This window comes from Mchenga conophoros, linkage group LG10 (assembly GCF_057382185.1).
Source record: "Mchenga conophoros isolate Kocher_MC1m ecotype Shallow Benthic linkage group LG10, M_conophoros_male_GT1.1, whole genome shotgun sequence".
Lineage (NCBI taxonomy): Eukaryota > Metazoa > Chordata > Actinopteri > Cichliformes > Cichlidae > Mchenga > Mchenga conophoros.
Genome location: NC_140535.1, coordinates 22,564,070 through 22,582,935, shown reverse-complemented (window position 1 = coordinate 22,582,935; position 18,866 = coordinate 22,564,070). Strand labels below are relative to the sequence as shown.

Sequence of the window (18,866 nt, the reverse complement as noted above, 5' to 3'; positions counted from 1 at the left end):
CTTTTGTTTTGCACGGTGCACTTCTCCTTTGTTCTCTGTCCTTTGTCTATATCTCTTCCTCCTTCGGCCCCTCTCTTTCTCTCCTTCATTCCTACCTCGGTCACCTTGCTACGACGTGAACCTCTCTCAGACCTTCTTGCGCCGCCGAAAAACACGAAGAAGATCATGCCTGCTGAGCTCAGTCTATGCTGAGAGAAGGAGGGAAGGAGGACGCAAGGAGAAAGGGAAAGACGGGAGGAAACGAGGAGGAAGGAGAGGACAGGAGGGAGGAAGGGAGAAAGGGAGGGGAGGGGGGAAGAGAGAGAGAAAAACGAGACAGGGGTAGTGGATGTAGCTGTAGCTGTGGGCCGGGGGGTGAGCTACCTAGCCCGGGCTGCTCTGCTGAAACATCCATGGGTGGCTGTGTCGGGAGCCACCACGACTCTTCGGGCAGCTTAAACGAGAACTCGGACGGCACTGGAGGTAACTTGCGGGGCTTGTCGACGTCTTTTATTGGCCACAAGCTTGCATTTCTTTTTTCCTTTTTTTTTACGAAGGGCTTCCTCCAGGCTCCCTGCATGTTGTCCTGACTGGAGGTCTTCTTCCCTTCCTTTTAATATCCGAGCCAGACAGAGCCGAAGACAGACAGCAGTCCTGCCGGGTGTCTCCCTCCATGCACCTGGCCTTAAAACGGCAAACGACGCCTCGTCTGCTCTCTACTTTACAAAGTGGGAAACATTGACTGTGCCAGTCTGCCTCCCTTTGTTCTTTGGTGTTGACTAAGCTAGCCGGCTAAAACGTAGCTAGTTAGCTTGCTAGCTTTCTGCATAACAAATATGGGTCACAGGCAGCAATGGCATGCAAGGGGGGCGCTCAGGCGTGATTCAGTGTGATTTCAGATTTGAATTATGCCCAGATTCTCTGCACAACTTGAAGTTACTGACAGCTCGAGTAGGGGTGCACATATGGCAGCTGCTGATCTTGTCTTATATTTATCATTATTATTATTATTGATTGTTTTCGTTGTGAGCGAGGTGTCGGGTCATGCTGTGTCCTGAAAAGTGGTCGGAAGAGTGGAGGAGGTGTCAAAACTGTAGCTTTATGACTAAAAGCGAAACTTAAAGTGTGAGCAAAAAGTGATATATCGCACAAAACTGCAAGGTAAAGGTTAGTTTTATTTACTGAGCAATAAATGGAGTTGCATGCAGTCCCAAAGCATAGTAGGGATGACAGCTCGAGCAGTGAGAAATTGAGTGCGACACTGTCTATGAATGCATGCTGTAGTACATATTCCCTTTATTAGATAGTTTACGTTGGTGATATGGATAGGGTGCACAGTGAAAGAAGGGTGCTTTGTCAACTATAAAAGCTCTGGGTGGGGTTTAAGGGGAATTGTTGCGTTTAAATGGTGTGAATCTTTAAAAAAAAAGAGGGGGGGGGAGAGCCTCTTCTTGTAGTTTGAGGTGTTGTACACAACTTCCTTAGTGTTGTTTCCTGGTTTGTCTGATCTGAAAATGAGTTCTGCTCATAGCCAGTGAGTTATTTTAATTACAGAGCGGTAAATACAGTTGGTCATGTGGGTGGGGGGTGGAGACTTAGAGATGCTGAGATAAAACTTGGTTTCCTTTATTCATTCCCTCGTTGCCTCTGCTTCTGTCTTTGCCAGTTTTCAGGCTTCCTCCCTGACTAGATATTGGGTATGAACAGCAGCGGTATCTGTAAAATGTGGAGGATCAAGAGACGATGCAGCGTTAAACGGATGCAGACAAGCAAGCAGGAACAACGCAGTTCAGTTCAACATAGGCACATTTATGTGTCACTAAATCAGATCTCGTAGGCAGGTTTACATTGCAGAAATTTCTATGTTAAATTGTTGTACATACCGGCCTACATAAATCCTTCCTGAATGACACCCAAGTAGGTTACTGTTTAAAGATATACGTGAATTATTGGCTGACAGACGATGTGGAAAGCAGGCTAATGAAGACTTATGGACAGAGTCATGCAGACAAGTTCATAACATGAGAGCATATCCGCAGGAATTCAGGCATGCACTGCTAGAAAATGATTACAGCTAAATGACGCACTAAAAAGCTTTTATGTTCCTGATGTTACTGATTGTTTGGTACTTTTGCTAATGTTTTGTATAATCACATAAAATTGTTTAAAGAGCCTGTCCAATGAAAACTGGCACAGTTATATTTTCCTCTAAAGATAAATCAGGAACAAAAAAAGCAATTCAACTTCGTAGTTGAGCATTTCCGCCTTGGAACTGCTTTGTACCTGTGTTGGGTCTGGCGCCCCTCTAAGAAACTGGAGCTAGAGCCAAAGAAGAATCCTGACTATTGTAATATATAGTACTTAAGCGAGTCTTAAGCCACTTTTAACAAAAGAAGGAATGACTGTCAGGCCGTCGGATCTCCATCTGTCCATATTTGCAATCAAGTATAAGCATTTGACATTGTCACACTAAAGGCTCATGCTACCCCTTTACCATAACTTTTCTAATCAGGGTCCAAAATGAACAACCTTCTAATGTAGTTAGTTTCAGTTTGCCAAATAAATGTAAACGAGTATCGAGCTCAGGGTCACGGGAGAGGTGGATCAATCGTACCCAGTGGTCAAGTTCCCAGTCTATTCCAGGACTATCACAGTTGACAGCCAGCCATTCCTGCTCACATTGATGCCTATGTGCAATTAAGAGTCACAAGTTAACCCAGAGCACTTCAGCGTTAACTGCTGTACCACTGTGCTACCAAAATAATTGTGGGTTGCTTTTTTCCCTACTCACTTACATGTGTTCTGGTTCTGAGTTTGATAAGCACACGCTCATGGCTCAAACCAATGCGTGATTTAGACTTCTGTGGGAAATCTATGTGGTAACTTACGACATAACTGGAAAGTCCTTTTAACCATACACCATAACCTTCTACATAACCCAACGCAGCCCACAGCACCTTGAATGGCGTGGAAGGTTGAAACGCAGGGTTACGAGGAGTTTCCAGTTAATACGTAGAATTCCCACAGAAGTCAAAATCACGCGTTACGCAGAGCCTACAGACACCTTTTCAGACCGTCACTTACATGTTGTAGCTGTGTACTGTCGTCAGGGGCCAGTGTCACAAACAGCCCTTTTTTGTGCTGTTCTCAATACAGATCAACAAAGGCCTGAAGCAAAATTAAATGTTAAAAATAACAATAAGTGTTCACTTTTCAACTAATCTATACATAGCATCTTAGACACCAGTCTACGTGCTGTTGGGTCATTGGAAGACTGAAGGGGAGTACTTTTGCTTTGGTTGTGTACCCCTTTGCTCTGTGTAGGTAAACAGGCACAAACGTAGTACTATAAAGCAAGCGTCGCACAGCTGCTGTCTGAGCTATTGACTCCCTCCCTGACATTTTTCTTCTGTCCTTTACCATGTAAGCAATCATTAACACTAGTCAATGAGCAGATGATTAGGACTTTATGGGCTGTGTGAAGAAGTGGATAATTGAGATAAAGAGCCTACAGTTTAAGAGGGTTAAGTTGATTAAATGGTTAAGCATCCAGGATTTTTACTTTTATGTTTGATTAGTAAGTTAATTAATCGTTTAACGATTCACAAGAATTTGGCTTCAGTTTTGCTCTGGGCTCTTCTTTATTCAGCATAAATCTTTGTCACTTTGCTGGTGGATATTGTTTGTTTTGTTTTTAGTGTATTCCAGTTTTCTTGCCTGGTGAGTCAAAAAGTTAATTTGAAGCACAGTTTCTAACGCTGTTGAACTCAATCCATAAAATATATTTCAACTATGATACATCAACATGTACTAAACCTTGTGCAGTTCACTATTCTTCAGAATAATTTTCACATTGAGCACCTATGTATGAATTTCATTGGCACTGGGAAGTGGTTTACAGTATTTGAGAAGAGTTGAAGGTCAGCACCAGGAGAGGAACTTTAATGTATGTTTATCTGTGTTGCTATCTGTTTACTGTACAGCTGCTGCATTGTTTTCCTCCTCCCTGAAATATCAAAGGCTAAACCTGTCCAACTAGGTCCCCCTCAACCTACTAAACGCTGTGTACTGTAACCTGTCTAATGAGCTTATTTCAAACGGGAAGTCTTTTCAGCAAGTTCAAGCAAGTATTAAAAGTAGCACGGCTAGAGGCTTGTCTTACTAAAGTCAGTTGAAGGTTGGTGTTATTCGACTTTGCCACATGATCATCAGGGTTCGTGTATACCAGCAGGTGTAACTCAACACCTTGATCCATCAGCTTGCTCGCACCTCCCTGTCTGTGTTGTGTATTCAAACATACACGCTGTCCTGTGTGTCGGCCCCTTCGGCGGTGATCCAGATGGTGTTACTCACCTGCCTTCACGCTGCAGCCGGAGGGCTGTTAGATGCTAGAACCGTAACCATTTAATTGGGTTTAGTACCAATACATTTTTAGCTTCACTTTGTCTAAATGCTTCATTTAGACCTTATATTATAGTGTAGGCCCATTTTTAATTGACAATTGAATCATGCTTGTGTTTATGAGCAAAGCTGAAAGTCTTGTTTTGTTTCCAGTGAATCCTAACTTTTGTTATGCCTGCTTCCTCCTTACTCATAATCTCTACTTCTCATTTTTATCTTCTGTGGATTTCCCATCTTTTCTCATCTTGGATCCCACATCTGTCTACTTTCTCTTCCCTACATCCAAATTGCTTTTGTTTGTCTTCTTTCCTTTTCTTGGTATTTCCCCTTTACTCCTTCTTCTCTTTGTTGCTTCCTCCGTTTATTCCCATTTTGGTTCACACCTTTGATTCCTCTTTCCCTCCCTCACTTTTATGAGAGTCTTTTTCAATATTTCTGTTTGGTTCTTCAATTTTCAGTCTGCGTCAGTCTTCCTGTTTTTATTAGTTGCATTTTCTCTCTAAATCCCCCCTTTCCTCTCCCTCTCTTTGCCGCTCCCAGTGGCTCTAGGGCGTAACCAGCCCCTGAAGAGAGAGCGGCCTAAATGGAAAAGTGACTACCCGATGACTGAAGGCCAGCTGCGCAGCAAAAGAGATGAGTTCTGGGATACGGCGCCAGCTTTCGAAGGCCGGAAGGAGATCTGGGATGCGCTGCGGGCTGCGGCCAGCGCCTTTGAGAGCAATGACCACCTGCTGGCTCAGGCAATCCTTGACGGAGCCAGCATCACACTGCCACATGGTAACACACATTTCCACAGTGATGGGTCTAGTTGACAAGTCATAGATTTTGCTTTATTTTCTGAAAAATAGCTGTAATGGGACACTGAAATGTCAAAGTCAAAATCTCCCCTTCGAATACTCACGATACAGAGCTTTTACTTCATGCCACCTGTCAGCATTCAGTACCACACGCAGCTACTAAATAGTAGCTCTTCAATGTAAAGAGGTTAAATTTACATAGAACAGAGAAGCAAAGGGAGGCTGCTTCCCCAGGAAGTGTCTTTAGATTGCCCTCTGATAAGTTTCATAAACAGGAAGCAAACTTTGCCACATATTACTGAAGCATTTTGTTTATGTAAGTGCCTTCTTTGCTGTCCTTGTTAAAGTCACAGACTACAATTGACATTTTAGTGAACATGGAAGTAAATAGAGCGATTATAAAGCATCAATATAATTCAGCCTGCTATAAAAGAACCTCTTAGTGATTTTCAGTGACCACATTTTAGAGTTTAGGCTTTAGCTGCGAGGAAGTGCTGCAGAAGTAACCCATAAATAATAAATAAGGGGCATGTTCTTGCTCTGCTGAAAGGAGGAAGTAATAAGTCACCTAAGTATGCCAAAGAGTTCAAAACACAAGAGCATTCTCTTAGAACAAATCTATAAAATATATGTGGCTCAAATTCAGGAAGCCCAAATCCAAGCTGTTATAATAAGCTGCTGCAGTAGGCTCTCTACGCGTGGATGTATCGTTCTTTATTGTTCCCAATTCTTCAAACTTCACAAAAATAATACAGTTCTGTGCAGAATCCCTCATTTCTTTATATTTTACTTGAAAAATGGGAAATAGATGCAGAGTTGTTGAAACATGCAAACATACAGAGAAATACAGGGCACAAGGCAAAAACAGAGTTTGTATAATTCTACCAAGCTTGGAAGGGAATATTATTTTTAAGCATAGCCTGAACTTTAATAAGCAAGCTTTCTTGTAATTTCTTTAAGTAGTTTTCAGGAATAGTTTCTTGGAGGACATTAAAAGCCCTTCTTTAGATGTTTGCTCCCCCTTGGTCTGTTGTATGTCAACGTGATCCCACAATGTTAATAATGTTCAGAGTTCTGGGTCTCTGGTGAGGCCAATCCATGATGCATTATAGCCCATTCTGCCAGTTGCTTGGTGAAATTGGTTCCAAAGAGGGTGTTGCACCAAAAACATTCTGGTGATTGCTTTGGTCACCAGCAGATTGGAACAGTTACCTGTATTTTCTGTGGAAAACACCAATTTGGCTGCAAACACAGTCAAGCAGTAGTGAAACACTGACTGGAAACGATGGTTTGCTGCAGCGAAGAGGCAGAGCTTTTACTTTGAAGACGGATGCTGTCCCATTTCTGGTTTCTTCTCACAGTTTCACTACTGTTTGGAGACCACAGGAAGGGACCGAAGCAGTCGCAATGAGGTTTTTGCCAGCTGGTCTGGGACATTTTTCGAATTTTTCCCCTAGCGACCAGTGGTTGCTAAGTGGTCACTGACCTACCTCTCGGCCTTAGGTAACTGGGGCCTTATTAAGTTGATGATGGTTAGTGGTCACCTGACTGCAAAACCTGTATATGTATATTTTAAGTACCATTAAGAACCTCATGTCAGTGCCTTACAATGTCTACTTGATTCCTCTCAGTAGTTTGGCTAGGTCAGATCAGGTCCTGCTGGGCTGCAGCTGTGGATTCTCTAGACCTGACATCATTGTTTCACTCTACCAGCAGTGCAGTGCAGAGAGTAGACACAACACTTAAATATTTTCACCACTCACACATTTACATTTTCTCAGTCAGTCATGCAAAGCATTGATTTCAAATTTCTTTCACCATTCTGCCCTTGTTCACCAGGACACTTTTGGTCTTCCAGTACTGCTTTACACTTAAACTGAGCAGCATACAGGAATCAGAACTGACATTCCTAAATGTTTTCATCACATTTAATACATCACATGTTGTACAATTGGGATAGAGGGAAAGATGGATGGATTCTTAACTGGTCCCACAAGGGAAATGACTGTGTTCTGTGCAGCAGAATAAAGGCAAGTTTGCTTAAATCTTTTGGCTATGTGTGGTTGGCTGTGAAGTCTGTTTAATAGGTTTTAAGAAACAAATTGAAGTTGCGTTTTGTTTGATGTGAAAAGGCTTATCTTGAACATCAGGCCACCATTCTAGGTCTGCAGCAAAGGAAACGCATGAGAAAGAAACAACACATTCACAAATTTAAAGCAATTTTATTATGTCCAACATCCTAGTTATCACTCTTAGCAAGTTAAATATTAAGAAATCCAGAGTACAGCTGAGGCTGACGAAGCCATCATTAGTTTTACACACACGTGTTGATGTTGCTAAAGAAAAGCCAGGGTATTTTTGTGACACCAGAATAAAACAATCGCTGTAATCTGTAGGATTCGCTTTATTCCTGTCTTTTCAGTAGCTGTTTACATTTAGTCTGCACCAGCATGGTAAAAAGAAAATGTTTGCTCACTATGGGACCAAACAGCGATCCTCAAAAATCCTTTAAAATTGCATTACCATTACTAGCTGAGACTTTGTTGGTGCCATTCAGGAAATGGATTAGTTTCTCCAAATCCCCACTTAATTCATAATGGAGACTTTTATTGTATTAGAGATGCATCATCTGATGGGTTCCCCTTTCACTGTTTTTTTTTTTTTTTTTTTTTTTTTTAAAGAGTTTAAGTTTTTTGTTTTGGTTGTTGTTGTTTTTTGTTTGCTTTTTTTAAGAAAAAAAAAGGTTGAAAACAAATTTTGTGGTCATTGAAAGTTGCTCTGTGAACACTGAAATGAGATTCAAGTCTTTGTCTTTAGAAAACATAAGGAAATTATAGAGCATCTTTTCTGGAGCCATTTGCTGTCATTAGCCATTCATCCATCCATTTTGTGCTGCTCATCTGTCTTGAGGTATCAGGGGCATGAGGCCAACTCTTTAAGCACTTATGGAGACACTGAGTTGTTACAAAGCCATCCCAGAAACTACGTCTCTCCAACATCTTTCCTGGGTCTCCACCAGGAGTAAAAACACCTCACCTAGGAGGCGTCCATGAGACAACCTTGTCAGATTCCCAAACAACCTCATCCAGCTCCTGTTGTGGAGGAGTAGCGGCTTTACTCTTATCTCCTCCTGAATGGCCAAGCTCCTCATCCATAGGGAGACAAGCCACAATTCGGAGGAACCTAATTCCTCACACAATCTTATTCTTTTGGGCACAGCTTGTGACCATAGGTGAAGGTATTGTCACTACGGCAGGCCAGTACAGCATTCTGTATCTCATTGTGCAGCTCTAGTGACAATAAAGGCATTCTATTCTATCTGCATCACTACCAGTACCACCTGAATCCATCTGTTAGTCTCCCAGTCTACTTTCCGCTCACTCTGTGATACCCAGGTCTTCCAGCTGAGTCCAGCCATGTAGATTCTCATCCTGTCCACTTCACACACTTCTTACAAGAGTGAAAGTTGGAGGTCATCATTCAATTAAGCCAACATTGCCACATAATCTACAACAGCAGATCCTGATACCACTAATCTCAAAACCCTTCACCCCTTGGCTGTGCCTAGAAATTTTGTCCATCAAAGTTATGAATAGACTCTTTAACAAAGGGCAACCTTGGTAGATTCCAGCTCAGGATCCAGTCTGATTTACCGTGGGTAACACAAACCAAGCTCTTACCACACTTGGCAGGCCAAATAGCCCATAATAATGGGCTAATACCGCATACTCCCAAAGCACCCCTCAAACGACATCCCGAGGGATGCGGTCATTTGATTTTTCCAAGTCCATAAAATGCATGTAGGCTGGTTGGGCAAATTCCCACGCAGTTTTGAATATCCTTGTAAGGATGGAAGGATTTACGGATTCACATCACTTATATTTTCATCCTTTAAAATTCAAAACGTGTTGGGGGGGATATGCAGCACAGCAAGCACTTCAACAACATGTTTCTTTGCTTTTGTCATAAGATTCATTCTTTAAAATTTGGTACAAGGCTAATTCCACCTTGTGGGTGGAATTTGTTTTTGTTTTGATGAAATGCCACAACCAAAAGCATCAGTACCATCTGGAATACATTGGTGTTCTGCAGCTGAAAAATAAATAGCTGTTGAAGGAAAAAAAAATCAAAGGAAGATCCTTTCCAGATCCTGTTTATACATTTTCATTGAGCCATGTTAAAACTAATATTTATCTTAGCCTTTTGTGATGCTGGCTATCACTACTTCTTCATATTGTGCGCTCTCTGTTGTCCCACATAGAAGGAGCCTAAATAAACAACTGTTTAGTTGGTGTACTGAAATATCGGCGGTAGGACAGCTCAACTGTAGATTTATTTGCTCAAATTTATATTTATTTTATGTACCTGATAAAAGCAGAGAGCTATAAAATATTTAAACATGCTCACCAATTATTTATGTAGACTCCTGCACAATATATAATAGTGTGGTTGTGGTTGAAATAATTGCTGCACTTTCGTTTTGTGGTGGTTTTTGGTGATTGCTGCTACGCAGTGGGCTACACGTGCCAGAAACCAGCCTTTTTGCCACCTTATTCCTTCACAATTACATGAACTCTGCACTTTTCTTGAAGGCAAGAGTTACTTTCATGTCCTCACCGAGGCCAAAGTTGTCATCATCTAGAGAGTAGCGAGAACTTTTCTGGGCTTCTGCTAACTCATCTCGGTTTTGGTTACAGGAAAACTCACTGCTACTCTCGGGTGCATCGTGCTTCGGTTTAAGTCATAAAACAGCGCAACAGCAGCAAGGTGACCTTTTTTTTTTTAAAATGTCATTTAGAAGAAACTGTGGTCAGGCGGTCTTCTCACTTTTGTGGGGAGAGTTTTTCATCTTTTTGGATGTCATCATCAACTTAATCTTCTGTTTTTGTTAATCCACAATAAATATGACCTTTTAGTTTTTTGGTATGAAAAGTAGTCACTTTGAATTATTTTGCAGGGTATGTATCTGTCAGGAATCCCCCTCGTGAACAGAATGGCTTACATTTTTACTCGTGGACACAACCTCTTCAGTATGCTATAATTCCCACTTTCTGTCCACCAACTCTTTTATTGTCAGAGTCTGAATCACAGAAATTACATAATGTTTCGTTATGTTTTAGTCCAAGATGAGACTTTCCCTTTTCTCCTGCTTCCACAGTCTGTCCCCCTACAATCTTTATTTTCTATTTGTATGACTCTCATTTCTCCATTTCATATTAATCCAGGGTATTATGAAGCATAGTTCAGGTTTTGGCTTTGTTGAATGGGAAAAAATGTTTTAACTTTCACTTTATTACAAATGACTAATAGATTTCTTTAAACAGAAAGTATTCCATCTCATGCACAGCAAGGTATATATATCTATATATTAGAACTTTTTTGTTTAGACAAGTAGTCCATGAAGAGTTACGAAAAGGAAAAATTAGAAATGACCCTCCTGTTCACTTTAGTGTTTTATGGCTCTGCATTGGAAGCTCCGAGTTAATCATTTACCGAGCTCTTACACTTCTGTTTATATTGTAATGTGATTTATTGACAGTGGCAATTCCTGCAAACCATAATCTGTAGCTTTCATTTGATTTATTAACCAAATTAATATTTAGATTTTTTTTTTTTTTTTTTTTTTAATACCGGTATATTGAATTAATTGGTTATATTCTCCGTTCTTCCAGGAGCTCTAACCGAATGCTACGATGAATTGGGGAATCGATACCAGCTGCCAGTCTACTGCCTCTCTCCCCCCGTCAACATGATCGAGGAACGCTCCGATGAGCCCGACGGTTCAGATCCTGACTCCGGAACCACCGACCCGTCCTTGGGCAGCGCCGGTGAGCCTGGCACAGGAGGGGAATGCCAGCTTCGGCTTCGCCTCTCCACGGGTCGCGACCTCCGGCTGGCAGTCCGTTCCACGGACACAGTAGGCATAATGAAGCGGCGTCTACAAAGTCAGGAGGGCGTGCCTGCTGCAACGCAACGCTGGTTTTTCTCAGGGCGGCCCCTGACAGACAGACTGCGCTTGGACCAACTCAACATCTCAAGAGACTATGTAGTGCAGGTCATCCTCAGCCAGCGACCACCACCAGAGCCTGAAACTACACCAGAAACATCAGGGCCAGTGGCAGCAGAAGAAGTAGCCGCACTGCCACAAGAGCCCACGCCGGAGGAGGATTGATGCTCCCAAACTGGCAGCCTGGAACGGGGCATACCAGTGATGTGATAGTATAAAAGTTGGAGGATAACAAGGGACACAAAAGAAGCTGATTTCTCTTCTCTTCTCTTCTCTTTTCTCTTCTCAGACATTTTTTGCTGAGAACTTTGTTTGGGCTGATATTAGGCATCTGCTGGAGCATAAGGACTCTTGGATTGAGAAAAGACTAATCCTTTTGGTTTTTACACATTGAAATTTTGACCTTTTTTGAAGTCTTTTTAACTGTTCCTATGGAAACCAAACAGCAAAAAGAGAACTTTGTCAGATGGCTAAAATGGGTTTTCTTAGCAACACTGATATTTGAATGTTTCTGTGTTTCAGTTTCCATTCAAGTTCTGCTCTTTGGCAAAGCTGGTTCAGCACAGAGAATTCTTCGTATAAGGCGACAGGGTTACGCGTGTACTTTCACAGCATATGTTTTCAATTTAGACATTTCAAAAAGACACTTAACAGCACTGAGAGTTATTCAGAAATTCTTCATTTAAATACATGATAGTAAATCAGTCAAGAATGCTTGCGTCAGGGGATAAAGTCGGTATACAAACAGCCATAAAGGAAGTTTGGTGTAGTTGGTTAGCAAGCAGATGTGTTCTCCCTCTTGAGGCACTCAGAGGACATGACTGGATGCTTTACCAAGCTGCTGCTGCTGGATCATATTCTTTATTTCACTCTGCTTCACTGAACAATCAGATTAATCATGTTATAAGTAGTCAGCCTGTGCGTGAGAGTGCGTGTGAATAAGTGTGTGTGCGTGTGCGGATGTTCATATATGATCAGGACACAACCACCACTCATTCATGTGGTGAAAAGGATGGACATCAGAAACACAGTTGCATATTTTGATTAAAGAATGTTTTTAATGAAAACTAGTCATTGTTTGTTTTCTTCGATCTCTCTTTCAGAATTTCATATTTCGATGAAGACTTGGGACATACTGGACTGATATGCCACAATACTTACACTTGCTACAACTCTGGGATTGCCTTTTAATAAGGTTTATGACTTGCTTAGTTTTTCCACTTCTTGCGTTTTAATTAAGGTGACTTCCTCACTCATTTTCTTTGCTTAATACATTACAAATATTACACGTCAAATGGTCTCACAATGTAATTGTTTGTAGATTGCATAGTATTGTGTAAATGGCCTGTATTTGTAAGGACCCCAAAGCGCTTTACACTACATTCAGTCACACACATTCACACACTGGTGATGGCAAGCTACATTGTAGTCACAGCCGCCCTGGGGCGCACTGACAGAGGCGAGGCTGCCAAACACTGGCACCACCGGGCCCTCTGACCACCACCAGTAGGCAACGGGTGAAGTGTCTTTCGCAAGGACACAACGACCGAGACTGTCAGAGCCGGGGCTCGAGCCAGCAACCTTCCAATTACAAGACGAACTGCCAACTCTTGAGCCACTATCACCCCTTGTGTATTCCCATGCACATAGCGTCATTTTAAAGTTACAAATAGGAAAAAATTATCTTGTATTTTGTGGCTAATATTGAAAGGAAAGGTTAAGGCTAAGGGCAAAAATTAACTTTCTTTTTACTTGGTAAAATGAGCTGTGTGACATCCTCAATACCATTTTAAGCCTGAGTACTGAATTTACACATCATCACCTCCTATAAGTGTAATATTTTGCATCAGTTTTAATTTGAACAAAACCCTCAGAATGGTTTTAAAATGTCAAAACAACAACATTTGGCTTGTCTAATTTGTTTGGGCCTTTGGACAGGTGCTGTAGCCATTTCCATTATAAATGTCAGGCTAAAATAATCGCCTCCTGGCTTCAGTCACAAGTCAAGTCAAGTTTGCTTTATTGTCACTTCAACCATATACAATTTAACAGTACACAGTGAGGCGAAACAACGTTCCTCCAGGAACCAAGGTGCTACATGCAACATAAATTTACAACATAAATTAACAAAAAACACTAAACTAGCTAACTAAGAGGCCTAGTTAGCTGGCTAGCAGAGACAAGAGGTCTCCATAATAATGTAATATAAGCTCCCAGAGCATTGTTTTTGTGCTGATGTTAATGCCGCGGGTGTTTTTGGAATTTTGCAAATTCTAAATCATATCTACAAATATAACAGCAGAGCACTACTGACTCTTACACACACATGTGCCTCAGCAACATCCCCCACATGCTCTGTAATTTCACGTGGTCAACCACTTTGCGGCTAAGTTGCTGTGCTTCCTAAATGTTTCCACTTTGCAATAATACCAGCTGATTGAGGGAAGCAATTTCACAAAATGACTTGTTACAAAGGTGGCAGCCTGTCACAGCGCCACACTTGAATCCAGTTAGCTCATTAGAACAACTCATTTTTTCACGAATGTAAAGGCAGACTGCTTGGCTTGATGGTTTTATGCTCTGCGGGACTGATAACACCTAAATTTAAGAGGGACTGTTTCTGTCCTTTGTTGTGTGATTACAATTCAGTAATGTGTCTTATCAATCTTTAAAAAACTAAAATGTAGGATTCCCCAAAAGATCAAATTATAATTTCAGGATCTGACACTGATATATCCATGATAATCTAATCTGTTTTATCTGTCTAGTCTCTTTAACAGGAATAATACAGCACACTTAACAGCATAATACACACTAAGTTTTTCCTGTAGTCTCTTTTCTCTATAATTTCAACATCATTGTTTAAGCCCATTCATTTAGTCCTGGCAGAAACTGGAAGTTTTCTTGAAAAACCCAATTACGCAAGCATTGATTAATTGGATTTGTTTTTGAAAGAAGTGCTGCTAAGCGGCATTCCCACCTTGACAAAGACATACCTGCTATCATTCAGCTGGTATGAGGAAGGAATGCCAGCTGCCTCTCCACAATTCCTATAAAATACAAAGGAAGTTAAAGAGTTGATAAGCCACTTGTTTAATATTGAGAAAAGTCGCACCGTGCACACACACACACACACACAGGGAAGTGGATGTGGTGTAAGGTTAGTATGATATGACATTTTCAGTCCCCATAGAATACGAAATAGGATAGTGGTGGGGAAAAACCTTTTACTTAATTGAAGTGAGGGTCCAAGCAAGGAAATTGCATTTCCTTTCAAAACAGCATAAAACACACTCCCCTTGAGTCATCTGTTGCCTTTTTTTTTTTTTAAATAAACAAAGGTTAATCAAAAGAAACCCCTATACCTATGTGTATTTATAGGAAAGGGTCTACGAGTTGTCATTACAGGTGCAACCACACAGGCATGCTTAAATGTTAGTGGTTATTTTGGAAAGAAAACGCTCTGCAGGTAACTTCCCAGATGTATACGTAAAAAAAAAAAGAAAATGCAACAGTGATTTTTCCATTTGGTCATTGCGTTTACAAAACTCATTCAGATAATCCTGTTTTGTTTTTTTGTTTTGTTTATAATCTGGGTTTTCTCCTTTATTTCGTTCCTGATGATTGTGTTCTCTTGACGCATTCTGTGGAAGCGTCCTTTTTCTTGTTCTTCTTTAGAAGTCCCATGACGGCTTTCTAGATTACCTGCTCCACTTTCAGTGGCGTATAACCATATTTAAACATTTTAGGGGTTGCAGTTCTGTTTTACAGAAGTTTCTGTATCATTAGTTGGCCTTACTTCCCCCCCAAAGTGGTTAGTGTGATCACACAATCATCAGATTACAGCATGGATTTTGTACCGAATGAATTGTCGTCTTCAACACAGCTAAATTAATCAAGCTTAACAAAAGAGGAGAGCCGGGTGGAAAGCTAGTGGTAATCCATTTATTTTGATCATTCATTAAATTTCCTTTCATGTGCAGTGTGGTCCATTGTCATCGTCATCATTGGTCAGGTATTAAAGAGTTCCTCTTTTGAGTGGGGATTTCTCAGCCTGACGTATAAATGCAGCTGCAGCTGCTGCCTTTACACAGACAAACACTGCTTACTGCATCTGGTTCCAGTGTGAAATTTTGAATCAAGTTTTGCAGGGTAAGATCTATTATATTCCATCTGATTGTCACAGATATTCAGGAGGAGGAATAATCTGCTCACTTTGGGTTATGTAAAAATCAAAAATTTAGGTATCTTGAAGTATGTTTAAAACTTCTTATATAATTGAAAACACTTTGAAAATGCTGTTGTACTGGTTCCCAAATTTGAGTTCTCATCCTTTGAAGGGTCAAAAAGGTTTTAGGAGGAACTATCTGATTTTTTTTTATATACTATTTCATTTGATATCTTCTAAAAAAAATTTATTAGATTTATTTTTTTAATTTTTACTAAACTAACAGATAGTTAAACTAAGGATATTTTCTCTGTAATTTTATTTGATTTTAATTAGTTTTCCAAGTTCACAATTCTTTTGTTGTTATTTTATTTTAGTTATCACTGCTTTGATTTAAAGGGTTAATTTTGTACTTGAGTATTTCACTTTTTTCAAGGTTTAAAAAGAAATATTTTTATTTGTTTATGTAAAAGAGTCCCATCACTTCCTTTCTTTTGTTACAGATGCATACATTTTTGCTCATGGTTGTGTGGGCTATACTGAGTGGCGCCCGCTCTGACACCCAGCAAGCAGATGTCGAGACACTCATGGATAATGGTATCTCCTTGTCTTTGAATATTCCTCCATGTTTTCATTTTTGTTTTTATTTCACCAACAGTAAAATCAATTTTTTTGCTTTACCTAGTTGTGGTCCTGAGGGTGCCCTCTTTTACGGGTAGCATGGTTCACGTTCCTTTGACCTGCGGAGAAGCTTTTCAGAATGAGCCTGTGTTTTGGAAGAAAAATGGTAACGCAGCTTTTAATTCAATTCATTTTACTTATGTAAAGAAAAAGTCAAAGTCACAAGAACTTTCTTTTGCTTGTTTGCTCTATAGCTCATCAAGCTTTTGTTTATCCAGACGTCAAACTTTCCCGTTTGTCTCTTTATGGCTTTTTATGACCACATTGTAACAATGAACATGTCCGTGTCTCAGGTCAGGAGCTCAATCCTCCTCTGCAGGGGAACCAAGTCCAGGTCCTGGTGGAGGAGATGAAAGGAGGGAACTACACTTGCCACCTCAGTCCAAGTGGAGAATACCTGAACCACACTATGATCTTAATCCAGCTTAATCCAGACAACAGGACAGTCATATTGGAAAACAGAGAAGGAGGTAAGTTGAAAAAAAAAGAAAGAAGGAAGGAAAGGAGCAAAGGCAAAGAAAGAAGTGAAACGAGTAGGGGAGGGAGAACAAAGAAGGCATGCATGAAGGGAAAAGGGCAAAGAGCAGATTTTCTTTGACTGGATTTAGCCTCAGGCTTTCTCTGAAGAAGAAATGGTATTGATGGGACTGAACAGCTAAGATGATGGTCAGATAGGGATTTAGGATAAGAAAAAAAAAATAGGGAAAGGGTGTAAGGGTGGGGTTCCAGAGCAGAAAACAGAAACTGGATCAAAGGATCACCATTAGTAGTGTCAAAGGAATTTTAATAGAGAAGATGAGGGAAAAGAACAACACAGTGAGCAGGCTTTATATTAGGCCCATCATCACATTGTTAGTGCTCATGTTTCTCCATAAGGTTTCAGCTTTGTAAATCTCAAACATTAAGTTTCTGCAGTTTTGTGCTATGAGGCAATGTTTTCCTGTGATGGAACAAAACCTTAAAGTTGAAGAGGCAGCTACAAAGCTTTTTTTCTCGTTTACAGCAATTATATCAATGCCCTGAGTGATTTATTTGTGTTTACTCGATGGGATCTAGAAGAACAATGAAACACTACAAGTGTAAGCTACACTGTTCATAAGAACATTAAACAAAAGAGAGGGAGGGGACTGACAGTAATTCTGTTGCTCCAGGTCACATCCACTGCTCGGCACCAAACTATACAGGATTCTTTCACTGCTCCTGGAAAAGAACAGCGCTCAGATCTGATGCCAGTGTGGTTTTGGTTAAGGCTGAACGGTAAGGACAAAGACAATGCATAGCATACTTTGGTTGGGTGCTGGAGGAGGTGCTCTAGATAGTATTTTAACATCAACTTATATTTATATTCCAGTTTTACCGAAGATATCCCCTGTGAGCTGGATGCTGATGCATCAGGGGTTCGCTGCCAGGATGCCCACTGCCCATACAAAGAGGAGCAACATCGCATTTCCTTCACCGTTTACATACGCAGCCATGCTCGTTTGGAGACCTACACAAAGTCTTTCTACCTGAGAGAAATCGGTAAGTTTGTTTTTGTGTATTTTAGCGTATGAAAAGTAACTTTCTTAGTCATCGTGCCGTGATTTCCTCTCTCCATTCTCTTTCTTTTTTAACCTTTGCCCACCTCATTTCTCTCCCTCCCAACTCAATAAAGTGAGACCGTCAAAACTCCCTAACCTGCACATCAGTGATGGGAAGGTGTTCAGCTGGGACTACCCTGATACTTGGGAGAAACCCTGCAGCTTCTTTGGCCTACAGTTTGAGGTCAAGCTGGTGCACAGTGGACATCCCTGCAACAGTGACAATCAAATAATTGTAATTAATACACGTACATCTATACACCAGATTCATATCTCTTTGCTGATGTCCAGTTTAGTCGAGGTTTCTTTGTCTTTATTAAGTCGCCTCTTCTTTGTGCAGAATATCACCACTGATACAACCAAATATGAGGTTGGCGTTAAGACCAAGAAGTATGTTTTCTGTGTGCGAGCTCAGGACAAGTTCACCAGAGGGCCGTGGAGCCACTGGAGTCAGTGCACGTAAGTGTATTGATTTTTATTTATTTATTTTTTGCTAATTCTGTTCCTGTGCAAGGATTCACACTATTTACAAATCATTGTATACTGACTGATCCAATCTGTACTGTTTTGTTCTTTTTACCAACAGAGTGAACAAACATAACGTGGCATGCTAAGCGTTAGCCGCTGGACTCTGCTGCCGCACCAGAAAGAGGAAAACAGTTTTTAAAAATATTGTAATTCAGAAGGAAAAAAAAATGGTCTAATACATTTTTTCAAGTGATGCACAACATATGAAGCTGTGCTTCAGGAGTGAATGTATACCTGTACAGTATTTATTCATCCCTCTTCATCCCCATTCGTTATGTCTGTGGAACTACAGAACAATGTTACAATAATGATTTGTACTGTGATTGAAATGAATTAGTATTTCCTTCATGCCCTTTTTAACTTATTTATATCTGTTCAGAATGTTTCTCAACATTTTATAATAAATTAATGAACATGTCAGTTTATTGTATTTTCTTTCATTTTATAACAGGGCATCTCAAAATGTATTTGAATCCCATGGGTTATCTATAGTAATGACGAGTTTATTTTGAGTGCAGAACATACAAAAGATGAAAAATGCACTGACAAACTAGAAAAAACACAAAATCATAAAACTAAAGTACTTGTACATATTTTATATTCTGATATTGTGCGAGTTGCATGTGTATTCACTCATCATGTGGCTACGCGAGACAAAAATAGGTAATAACAATGACAACAGTAGGAAAATAATAGTCAGTAATAATACTGAAAAAATATTTATG

The 18,866-nt window shown here is 40.4% G+C and overlaps 2 protein-coding genes across 4 annotated transcripts; both read left to right on the top strand.

Moving 5' to 3' along the window:
- The first annotated feature begins 63 nt into the window (after positions 1 to 63).
- Positions 64 to 12,233, top strand: ubtd2 (ubiquitin domain containing 2). The gene is made up of 3 exons (XM_085289410.1): positions 64 to 462; positions 4,921 to 5,157; positions 10,850 to 12,233. The coding sequence occupies exons 1-3, from the start codon at positions 186 to 188 to the stop codon at positions 11,347 to 11,349; spliced, it is 1,014 nt and encodes a 337-aa protein (XP_085145536.1). The 5' UTR covers positions 64 to 185; the 3' UTR covers positions 11,350 to 12,233.
- A 44-nt stretch (positions 12,234 to 12,277) lies between these two features.
- Positions 12,278 to 18,555, top strand: il12bb (interleukin 12B, b). 3 transcript variants are annotated; one of them, XM_085289413.1, is made up of 9 exons: positions 12,278 to 12,379; positions 15,856 to 15,949; positions 16,038 to 16,139; positions 16,327 to 16,503; positions 17,185 to 17,290; positions 17,385 to 17,554; positions 17,688 to 17,848; positions 17,954 to 18,072; positions 18,200 to 18,555. In XM_085289413.1, exons 2-9 carry the CDS (start codon positions 15,856 to 15,858, stop codon positions 18,225 to 18,227), a joined length of 957 nt encoding a protein of 318 aa, XP_085145539.1. In that variant the 5' UTR covers positions 12,278 to 12,379; the 3' UTR covers positions 18,228 to 18,555. The 3 variants fall into 3 exon arrangements, with proteins under 3 accessions (XP_085145539.1, XP_085145538.1, XP_085145537.1); XM_085289412.1 differs by lacking the exon at positions 12,278 to 12,379 and adding an exon at positions 15,044 to 15,120; XM_085289411.1 differs by lacking the exon at positions 12,278 to 12,379 and adding an exon at positions 15,278 to 15,336.
- Positions 18,556 to 18,866: the final 311 nt, after the last annotated feature.

Coding starts and splice junctions, on each gene's coding strand:
- ubtd2 (XM_085289410.1), top strand. CDS start 186: ATGCTGAGAGAAGGAGGGAAGGAGGACGCAAGGAGAAAGGGAAAGACG. Junction 463..4,920: donor GAACTCGGACGGCACTGGAG/GTAACTTGCGGG, acceptor TGCCGCTCCCAG/TGGCTCTAGGGCGTAACCAG. Junction 5,158..10,849: donor CAGCATCACACTGCCACATG/GTAACACACATT, acceptor CCGTTCTTCCAG/GAGCTCTAACCGAATGCTAC.
- il12bb (XM_085289413.1), top strand. CDS start 15,856: ATGCATACATTTTTGCTCATGGTTGTGTGGGCTATACTGAGTGGCGCC. Junction 16,140..16,326: donor TGTGTTTTGGAAGAAAAATG/GTAACGCAGCTT, acceptor TCCGTGTCTCAG/GTCAGGAGCTCAATCCTCCT. Junction 16,504..17,184: donor ATTGGAAAACAGAGAAGGAG/GTAAGTTGAAAA, acceptor CTGTTGCTCCAG/GTCACATCCACTGCTCGGCA.